Raw genomic sequence first — 11159 nt, forward strand, 5'->3', positions numbered from 1 at the left:
AGAGCCTCACATACAGTTTATCGTTTTGTTATTGTGCTGCCACAGAATGAATTGTGAGCAGGCCTCAAAAAAGCTTTCTATACCAGAACTGCGAGAAAAGTTCTATATATTATTGAAACAATGTTGTGATTGTTTGTGAGAATGCCAACAAGTGTGGTTCCAGTGGGGGAAAGATTCTATTGGGGAAAGGTTCCTGTGGGGGTTGCCATGGAAGCCAAGAAGGGGAGTGAGGTAGGTGTGTGTGTGTGTGTGTGTGTGTGTGTGTGTGTGTGTGTGTGTGTGTGTGTGTGTGTGTGTGTGTGTGTGTGTGTGTGTGTGTGTGTGTGTGTGTGCTCAAACACACATGCATGTGGGGGTCTGGGAGAGGAAGTGTGTCCATCTGATGAATGGGCATGAAGAAAATTGTATACACTAAATGTAGTCTCACCCATTAATTTCCAATGACAGGTCATTTTTGACCGGGAACACCACAGGTCTACAAAAGTTAAATAAAACACCCACATTTTATGAAAATTATCAACATGTATTTTGTGTGTTCAGATGCCCTGTGTGGACAAAGTCATAGAACCTTAACCTTAATTAACTACATTTTTCAGAGAGAAAACTTGTAAATGGGTCCAATTCGACCGGAACACAGCAGGAGGGTTAACACCATACAGGTCTCTCACCCACCTTCCCTAACGCTAGGGTCTCAGCTACTGCTCACTATCCCCTCCACTACCAGAGAGAGGTCACAGAGGACCCGGTTCCCAACACACAGGCAAACACAGGCACACAGTGTTAAGACCTTTTATCCTTCTCATTGTTAACAAGAGCCCTGTGTCTCTCCAGGTTCAAACCCATCACTAAGGGCCCCGGGTCGTAGTTTGAGGCCTCTGGGGTCACCGTATGTTGCTGCGCCTGAATATGATCTGCGCTCCAGCACCCTAGGCTGAGTCCCAAACGGCAACCTATTCCATTTGAAATGCACTACTTAGAAGGAATAAGGTGCCATAGGAAGTCAGCCCTAGTTATAATCACAGAGCACCAGCTGCAGCCCAGACACAGATTGATGCTAGCTACCCAGAGTCCGTTGGAAGATGGTGGGTGAGGTATGTACATGAGTGTGTGTGTGTGTGTGTGTGTGTGTGTGTGTGTGTGTGTGTGTGTGTGTGTGTGTGTGTGTGTGTGTGTGTGTGTGTGTGTGTGTGTGTGTGTGTGTGAAGTGAGAGGTGGAGCAGGTGTGACGTGTGTGTGATTGTGTGAGGGCATTTCTGAAAGGTATAAAATGATGCATTATTTCCACATGAAAGGATATGTTGTATTTGTTACGGCTGGGAATTGCCAGTGACCTCACAATACAATATTATCACTAAACTCATGTGTGATAGGATACAGTTGAAGTCGGAGGTTTACATACACCTTTTACATACACCAACAGAAACAGTTTGATTTTTGTTTCATCAGACCAGAGGACATTTCTCCAATAAGTATGATCTTTGTCCCCATGTGCAGTTGCAAACCGTAGTCTGGCTTTTTTTATGGCGGTTTTGGAGCAGTGGCTTCTTCCTTGCTAAGCGGCCATTCAGGTTATGTCGATATAGGACTCTTTTTACTGTGGATATAGATACTTTGTACCTGTTTCCTCCAGCATCTTCACAAGGTCCTTTGCTGTTGTTCTGGTATTGATTTGCACTTTTTGCACCAAAGTACGTTCATTTCTAGGAGACAGAACGCGTCTCCTTCCTGAGCGGTTTGACGGCTGCGTGGTCCCATGGTGTTTATACTTGCATACTGTTGTTTGTACAGATGAACGTGGTACCTTCAGGTGTTTGGAAATTGCTCCCAAGATTGAACCAGACTTGTGGAGGTTTACAATTTTTTTTCTGAGGTCTTGGATGATTTATTTAGATTTTCCCATACCGTCAAGCAAAAAGGCACTGAGTTGGAAGGTAGGCCTTGGAATACATCCACAGGTACACCTCCAATTGAGTGAAATGATGTCAATAAGCCTATCAGAAGCTTCTAAAGCCATGACATCATTCTCTGGAATTTTTATCAAGCTGTTTAACCTCTTACATCTAGACGTTCCGCTAGCGGAACACCTGCTCCAATATCCAATGATAGGCGTGGCGCGAATTACAAATTCCTCAAAAATACAAAAACTTCAATTTTTCAAACATATGACTATTTCACAGCATTTTAAAGACAAGACTCTCCTTTATCTAACCACACTGTCCGATTTCAAAAAGGCTTTACAGCGAAAGCAAAACATTAGATTATGTCAGCAGAGTACCAAGCCAGAAATAATCAGACACCCATTTTTCAAGCTAGCATATAATGTCACAAAAAACAAAACCACAGCTAAATGCAGCACTAACCTTTGATGATCTTCATCAGATGACAACCCTAGGACATTATGTTATACAATGCATGCATGTTTTGTTCAATCAAGTTCATATTTATATCAAAAACCAGCTTTTTACATTAGCATGTGACGTTCAGAACTAGCATACCCCCCGCAAACATCCGGTGAATTTACTAAATTACTCACGATAAACGTTCACAAAAAACATAACAATTATTTTAAGAATTATAGATACAGAACTCCTCTATGCACTCGATATGTCCGATTTTAAAATAGCTTTTCGGTGAAAGCACATTTTGCAATATTCTCAGTAGATAGCCCAGCCATCACGGCTAGCCATTTAGACACCGACCAAGTTTAGCCCTGATCAAACTCCGATTTACTATTACAAAAGTTTCATTACCTTTGTTGTCTTCGTCAGAATGCACTCCCAGGACTGCTACTTCAATAACAAATGTTGGTTTGGTCCAAAATAATCCATCGTTATATCCGAATAGCGGCGTTTTGTTCGTGCGTTCCAGACACTATCCGAAATGGTAAAGAAGGGTCGCGAGCATGGCGCAATTCGTGACAAAAAAATTCTAAATATTCCATTACCGTACTTCGAAGCATGTCAACCGCTGTTTAAAATCAATTTTATGCCATTTTTCTCGTAGAAAAGCGATAATATTCCGACCGGGAATCTCCTTTTCGGCAAACAAAGGAAAAAATCACAAAGACGGGGGCGGCCAGGTCATGCGCCTAAGCCCACAGTCCCTTGATTGGCCACTTGAGAAAGGCGATAATGTGTTTCAGCCTGGGGCTGGGATGACGACATTCAGGTTTTTCCCGGGCTCTGAGCGCCTATGGACGACGTAGGAAGTGTCACGTTAGAGCAGAGATCCTTAGTAAAAGATAGAGATGGCAAAGAAGTTCCAGAAATGGTCAGACAGGCCACTTCCTGTAAAGGAATCTCTCAGGTTTTGACCTGCCATTTGAGTTCTGTTATACTCACAGACACCATTCAAACAGTTTTAGAAACTTTAGGGTGTTTTCTATCCATATATAATAAGTATATGCATATTCTAGTTACTGGGTAGGATTAGTAACCAGATTAAATCGGGTACGTTTTTTATCCAGCCGTGAAAATACTGCCCCCTAGCCATAAGAGGTTAAAGGCACAGTCAACTTAGTGTAAGTACATTTCTGACCCACTGGAATTGTGATACAAGGAATTATTAGTGAAGTAATCTGTCTGTAAACAATTGTTGGAAAAATTACTTGTGTCATACACAAAGTAGATGTCCTAACCGACTTGCCAAAACTATAGTTTGTTTTCAAGAAATCTGTGTAGTGGTTGTAAACAACTTTTAATGACTCTAAGCTAAAAGTATGTAAACTTCTGACTTCAACGAATTGGTGAGGGCACTAGAACAGTCTGCAGCACCTGTTCTCACCCTACACCCATTTAGCAGACACTCTTATCCAGAGTGACTTACAGTAGTGAGTGCATACATTTCATACAATTTTTTCCCCCGTACTGGTCCCCCATGGGAATTGAACCCACAACCCTGGCGTTGCAAACACCATGCTCTACCAACTGAGCCACACGGGACTAGTCTAGTGTTTGCTGTCCCCAACCATGGAGGGACTACATCAGCACCTACATCTTCTGCACAGATTCTGTCAGACCTGGGCCCTGACACTAAATCTCAGTAAGACAAAAGTAATGGTGTTCCAAAAAAGGTCCAGTTGCCAGCAACACACTTACAAATTCCATCAAAACACCGTCACCCTAGAACACAAAAAAAAACTATACATACCTAGGCCTGAACATCAGCGCCACAGGTAACTTCCACAAAGCTGTGAACGAGACAAGGCAAGAAGAGCCTTCTACGCAATTAAAAGGAACATAAAATTCGACATACTGTACCCATTAGGATCTTGATAAAAATACTTGAATCAGTTATAGAACCCATTCCCCTTTATGGTTGTGAGGTATATTGTCTGCTCACCAACCAAGAATTCACAAAATGGAACAAATACCAAATTGAGACTGCATGCAGAATTCTGCAAAAATATCCTCTGTGTACAACGTAAAACACCAAATAAAGCATGCAGAGCAGAATTAGGCCGATAACTGCTAATTATCAAAATCCAGAAAACAGCTGTTAAATTCCACAACCACCTAAAAGGAAGCGATTCCCAAACCTTCCATAACAAAGCCATCACCTACAGAGAGATGAACCAGGAGAAGAGTCCCCTAAGCATGCTGTTCCTGGGGCTCTGTTCACAAACACAAACAGAGCCCTAGGATAACAACACAATTAGACCCAACCAAATCATGAGAAAACAAAAAAACTATTACTTGACACATTGGAAAGAATTAACAAAAAAACTGAGCAAACTGGAATGCTCTTTTGCCCTAAACAGAGAGTACACAGTGGCAGAATAACTGACCACTGTGACTGACCAAATCTTAAGGAAAGCTTTGACTATGTACAGACTCAGTGAGCATAGCCTTGCTATTGAGAAAGGCCGCCGTAGCAGACCTGGCTCTCAAGAGAAGACAGGCTATGTGCACACTGCCCACAAAATGAGGTGGAAACAAAGCTGCACTCCCTAACCTCCTGCCGAATGTATGACCATATTAGATACACATATTTCCCTCAAATTACATAGACCCACAAAGAATTCTAAAACAAATCCAAATTTTATAAACTCCCATATCTATTGGGTGAAATACCACAGTGTGCCATCACAGCAACAATATTTGTGAACTGTTGCCGCAAGAAAAAGGCAACCAGTGAAGAACAAACACCATTTTAAATACAACCCATATTTATGTATATTTATATTCCCTTTTGTACTTAAACAATTTGCACAATGCTACAACATTATATATAGCCATAATGACATTTAACATATCTCTATTCCTTTAGAACTTTTCGATGTGTAATGTTTAATGTACATTTTTTATTGTTTATTTCACTTTTGTTTATTATCTATTTCACTTGTAAACATATGTTTCCCATGCCAATAAAACCCATTGAAAAGAGAGCGCGCGAGAGCGCGAGAGAGAGAGAGAGCGCGCGAGAGCGAGAGAGAGAGCGAGAGAGCGCGAGAGCGAGAGAAAGCGCGAGAGAAAGCGCGAGAGAGAGAGAGAGAGAGAGAGAGAGAGAGAGAGAGAGAGAGAGAGAGAGAGAGAGAGAGAGAGAGAGAGAGAGAGAGAGAGAGAGAGAGAGAGAGAGAGAGAGAGAGAGAGAGAGAGAGAGAGAGAGAGAGACTGGTGTTGGAGAAGGGTCAGGGAGTCAGAAGGGCAAGTCAGAGCAGTATGAACAAAACACAAAAAAACAGCTCTGTCTCCCCAGGCTCTGACTTGGCTCTCTGGGCTTAAGGCTCACATGAGACACTACAATACACAGACCAGAACCAGAGGGAAGCAGGACATAGCATCTTGTTAATACTAGAACTGCACGCATTTGATGCCTGCCAAATGCCAAAAACGGTTCCCGGCGCTACTAGTGTGAAGCCACACCGATGCTTCTATGAATCAACTTCCCCATTATCATTAAACTATCCATTAGTGTTATAAGGTCATGATTATGCTACTTCATTGTAGAACTTTCCTCATCGTTATAATATCATCATCATTACCAGCATCTGCATCTTCCTCATCATCACCAGCATCATCATCACCAGCATCATCATCACCTGCATCATCATGTAGCATATTTGTGGGTGTGTATTAGGAAATCCATAAACTAGTGAATTAGAGTAGAGGCTGAGTAGAGTAGAATAGATTAGAGTATCAGTAGGACAACAGTAGAGGCTGAGTAGAGTAGAATAGAGTATCAGTAGGACAACAGTGGAGGCTGAGTAGAGTAGAATAGATTAGAGTATCAGTAGGACAACAGTAGAGGCTGAGTAGAGTAAAATAGAGCTGAGTATCAGTAGGACAACAGTAGAGGCTGAGTAGAGTAGTAGAGACTTACAATGTGTAGCTTCAGGTAGTCTCCAAGGCCAGATGAGCTGTCCACCCTCACCAGAACAGCATCCTCCAGCTGTGTGCTGAAACCTATGGCCAGCCTGTCTGCCCGCGTGCTGGGCCTGTCATTGGGAGGCCATGTATACGTGATTAGTCCACCGTCACGGCCAAATATATAAGTAGTTCCAGCTGGAGAGAGAGGAGAGAAAGAGGGTTAGGTTCTTAATAAGTTGAAATGGACCACTATCTCTGTAAAGTTTAAAGTCAGGATAATATTGTCACATCAGAAAGAAAGTAGTTGGATGTGAAATCTCCTCGGATGTACCCCGAAATATTTTCTGTAAAGGAATATTTGTGAGTCATCAAAGTTACGAAACACAAACACCCAAAGTATAGTAATGCCAAGGATTTAAAACTGCAACTTGACCTTCATGAAAACACACACTGACTTTAACACAGATAAAACGGGAGTCATTTTCTTCCAGTGAAGCAGGTTCCCGTATGTGTAAGTATGCCTCGTTATTACACACCACTGCCCTTGGATCTTCTGGATGCCTCGTTATTACACACCACTGCCTTTGGAGCTTCTGGATGCCTCGTTATTACACACCACTGCCTTTGGAGCTTCTGGATGCCTCGTTATTACACACCACTGCCTTTGGATCGTCTGGATGCCTCGTTATTACACACCACTGTCATTGGAGCTTCTGGATGCCTCGTTATTACACACCACTGCCTTTGGAGCTTCTGGATGCCTCGTTATTACACACCACTGCCTTTGGAGCTTCTGGATGCCTCGTTATTACACACCACTGCCTTTGGATCGTCTGGATGCCTCGTTATTACACACCACTGCCTTTGGAGCTTCTGAAGGAAAATATAAACAAGCAGGGCACAGAAAAAGGAAACACCCAGCTACTGTATGTCTCCGCCACCACTGCCGCTGCTGAGGTACCCACCATGCCAAGCAGCACTGGCAGGCCACCTCCCTTGTCTCCTACGCTTGGTTAGGGGTCTCAAAGACAGATGGTGCCTGGAGCTTTATCCTGATTAGAGTAAAGCACGTTACACCTCGGTCTTCAGTATTCGTGTGTGTATGCCTGACTGAGAAAAAAAAATATCAAATGTGCTTCTATTTGGATGGAATACACTAGAACAGCGGTGTCAAACTCATTCCACTGAGGGACGAGTGTCTGACGGTTTTGGGGTTTTCCTTTCAATTAAGACCTAGACAATCAGGTGAGGGGGGTTCCTTACTAATTAGTGACCTTAATTCATCAATGAAGTACAAGGGAGGAGCGAAAACCCACAGACACTCAGCCCTCCGTGGAATGTGTTTGACAAATGTGCTCTAGAATAAGTGTACCATCCGGTTCCTCGTTTGAAAGGCTGTGGTAGAAAGCTAACTCACTGGGAAGAGAGAGGCTAGCAGTAGACACTAGTGACCTATTCAAATTGATGGGTAGGAGGAAAAAGCCTTTTCTACTAATGAACAAAGCAGTTTATTCCCAAATAGCAGAATTGAGGAGAGATTGAAGGCCTACTAATAATCAGATTTTCCAATGATGGTTGTTGCCGTGGGGTTTTACTCACTGAGCTGTTTGTCAAATCAGTGTCTATTTCTATCAGTTAAAGTAGACTTGTTATAATATATAACAATATATATATTTAAATATATATATATATATATATATATATATATATATATATATATATATGTTACCTTTATTTAACTAGGCAAGTCAGTTAAGAACAAATTCTTATTTACAATGACAGCAGTGGGTTAGGAACAGTGGGTTAACTGCCTTGTTCAGGGGCAGAACGACAGATTTTTACCTTGCCAGCTTTGGGATTTGATCTAGCAACCGCTCTAACCACCAGGCTACTTACCGCCCCCCTACTGCCCCTCAATAGATCAATTAATTCATTTGGCAAAAAAACACTGACATGAGTTCTTTGACAATCAACATTTTCTTTAGGTGTGAGGTGTGTGTGAACGTGTGTGTGAACGTGTGTGTGCGTGTGTGCGTGTGTGCGTGAATGTGTTTGTTCATGTGTGTTGTAAAACAAAGGAGTGGGAGGTTGCGATGTTTGACTGATAATGTCAAATTATAAAGAACTTGGTTGTTAGAGCGAGAGAGAGAGCGAGAGAGCAAGCGAGAGAGAGAGAGAAAGACCAAGTATTCACAAAATGGAACAAACACCAAATTGAGACTCTGCATGCATTATTTGGTGTTTTAAGTTGTACACAGAGGATATTTTTGCTGAATTCTACACGCAATCTCAATTTGGTGTTTGTCCCATTATGTTAATTATTGGTCTCTCTCTCTTTCTCTCACGACCAAGTTATGTATTATTTTACATTATCAGTCAAACATTGCATCCTCCCACTCTTCTGTTTTACAACACACATGAACGAACACATGCAGCATTAGGCCGATACCCACTAATGACCAAAATCCATAAACAGCCGTTCCATTCTACAACCACCTAAAAGGAAGCGATTCCCAAACCTTCCATAACAAAGCCATCACCTACAGAGATATTAACCTGGAGAAGAGTCCCCTAAGCAAGCTGGTCCTGGGGCTCTGTTCACAAGCACAAACAGAGCACCAGGACAGCAACACAACTAGACCCAATCGAATCATGAGAAAACAAAAAATAATAAAATGTAAAAATAAAAAAACAGAGCAAACTACAATGCTATTTGGCCCTAAACAGAGAGTACACAGTGGCAGAATACCTGACCACAGTGACCTACCCAAAATGAATGAAAGCTCTGACTATGTACATATTCAGTGAGCATAACCTTGCTATTAAGAAAGGCCGCCCATAGCAGACCTGGCTCTCAGGAGAAGACAGGCTATGTGCACACTGCCCACAAAATGAGGTGGAAACTGAGCTGCACTTCCTAACCTCCTGCCAAATGTATGACCATATTAGAGACACATATTTCCCTCAGATTACACAGACCCACACAGAATTAAAAAACAAATCAAATGTTGATAAACTCCCATATCTATCTGGTGAAATACCAGTGTGCAATCACAGCAGCAAGATTTGTGACCTGTTGCCACAAGAAAAAGGCAACCAATGAAGAACAAACACCATTGTAAAAACAACCCATATTTATGTTTATTTATTTTTCCAGTTGTAAATTAACTTTTTGAATTCAGGCTGTAACACAACAAAATGTGGAATAAATCATGAGGTATGAAAACTTTCTGAAGGCACTGTGTGTCCATCCCCCTCTCTTCCTCTGCCTCCCCTCCCACTGGACTGTATCTATCCATCACAGGATGAGTGGAGAGATATAAATATAGTGGTTAGAGTGTTGGACTGGTAACCGAAAGGTTGAAAGATCAAATCCCTGAGCTGACAAGGTGAAAATCTGTTGTTCTGCTTGAACAAGGCAGTTAACCCACTGTTCCTAGGCCGTCCTTGAAAATAAAAATATGTTCTTAACTAACTTGCCTAGTTAAGTAAAGGTAAAACAAATAAAAACTCTATCTATTTCTCCTGCTCTATCACATTCTCTTCATTCTAGTCAATATCCTGGATGATCAGCTAACAAAAGAAGTGATGTCATTCATTAATGGTACAATGGAAGAATACTGTGCTGAGGTACATGGGTGGCAGGTAGCCTAGTGGTTAGAGTATTGGACTGGTAACCGAAAGGTTGCAAGATCAAATCCCCGAGCTGACAAGGTGAACATCTGTTGTTCTGGCCCTGAACAAGGCAGTTAACCCACTATTCCTAGGCTGTCATTGAAAATAAGAATTTGTTCTTAACTAACTTGCCTAGCTAAATAAAGGTAATGAAAATATATATACTGCATGCCTTGTGCAAGTTAAATAGGGTAATCATGATGTAACACAATATTTACAGGACAAATCTGAGAGGGCACATGCCCCTATGAGCATGACACTTTTGTCCCTGACCCAGCCACCAAACAACTCGCTCCATATCCCCGACCCAGCCACCAAACAACTCAGTCCATATCCCCGACCCAGCCACCAAACAACTCGCTCCTTATCCCCAACCCAGCCACCAAACAACTCACTCCATATCCCCGACCCAGCCACCAAACAACTCGCTCCTTATCCCCGACCCAGCCACCAAACAACTCACTCCATATCCCCGACCCAGCCACCAAACAACTCGCTCCTTATCCCCGACCCAGCCACCAAACAACTCACTCCATATCCCCGACCGAGCCACCAAACAACTCGCTCCATATCCACGACCCAGCCTAATCTAGTTATGCCCATTCACTCCATGTCAGTGCTGTAGGACACACACACACACACACACAACCCTTTCCCAGCACATCAGTGTTGTAGGACACACACACACAACCCTTTCACAGCATGTCAGTGTTGTAGGACACACACACACAACCCTTTCCCAGCACATCAGTTTTGTAGGACACACACACAACCCTTTCCCAGCACATCAGTGTTGTAGGACACACATACAACCCTTTCCCAGCACATCAGTGTTGTAGGACACACACACAACCCTTTCACAGCATGTCAGTGTTGTAGGACACACACACAACCCTTTCACAGCATGTCAGTGTTGTAGGACACACACACACAACCCCTTCACAGCATGTCAGTGTTGTATGACACACACACAGACCTTTCACAGCATTCAGTCGGCATCTCTCCCCTTTGTCTGTTGAAGCGACCGACAGATCATGCTGGTGGTCACTTCCCAAATAAATTATTAAATCACAAAGAAGATATAGATAATCTTTCCCTATTTTCTCATTTTCTGGGGATTATTTGTGGTGTAGTTAAAGGCCCATTGATATGTGCATAGCAGTACCACCAAAGAGA

General features: G+C 42.5%; 1 protein-coding gene across 10 annotated transcripts in view; it reads right to left on the reverse strand.

Moving 5' to 3' along the window:
- The window catches only part of LOC106611148 (neurexin-1a), a 557947-nt gene that overhangs the window by 305285 nt on the left and 241503 nt on the right, over positions 1 to 11159 (reverse strand). For all 10 annotated transcript variants that reach the window (XM_045724959.2, XM_082978410.1, XM_045724935.2 and 7 more), the window contains one exon: positions 6322 to 6503. In XM_045724959.2, coding sequence (XP_045580915.2) covers positions 6322 to 6503 — 182 coding nt within the window. The remainder of the gene's footprint in view (positions 1 to 6321; positions 6504 to 11159) is intronic.

This window comes from Salmo salar, chromosome 01, assembly GCF_965601325.2.
Source record: "Salmo salar chromosome 01, fSalSal1, whole genome shotgun sequence".
Classification (NCBI taxonomy): domain Eukaryota; kingdom Metazoa; phylum Chordata; class Actinopteri; order Salmoniformes; family Salmonidae; genus Salmo; species Salmo salar.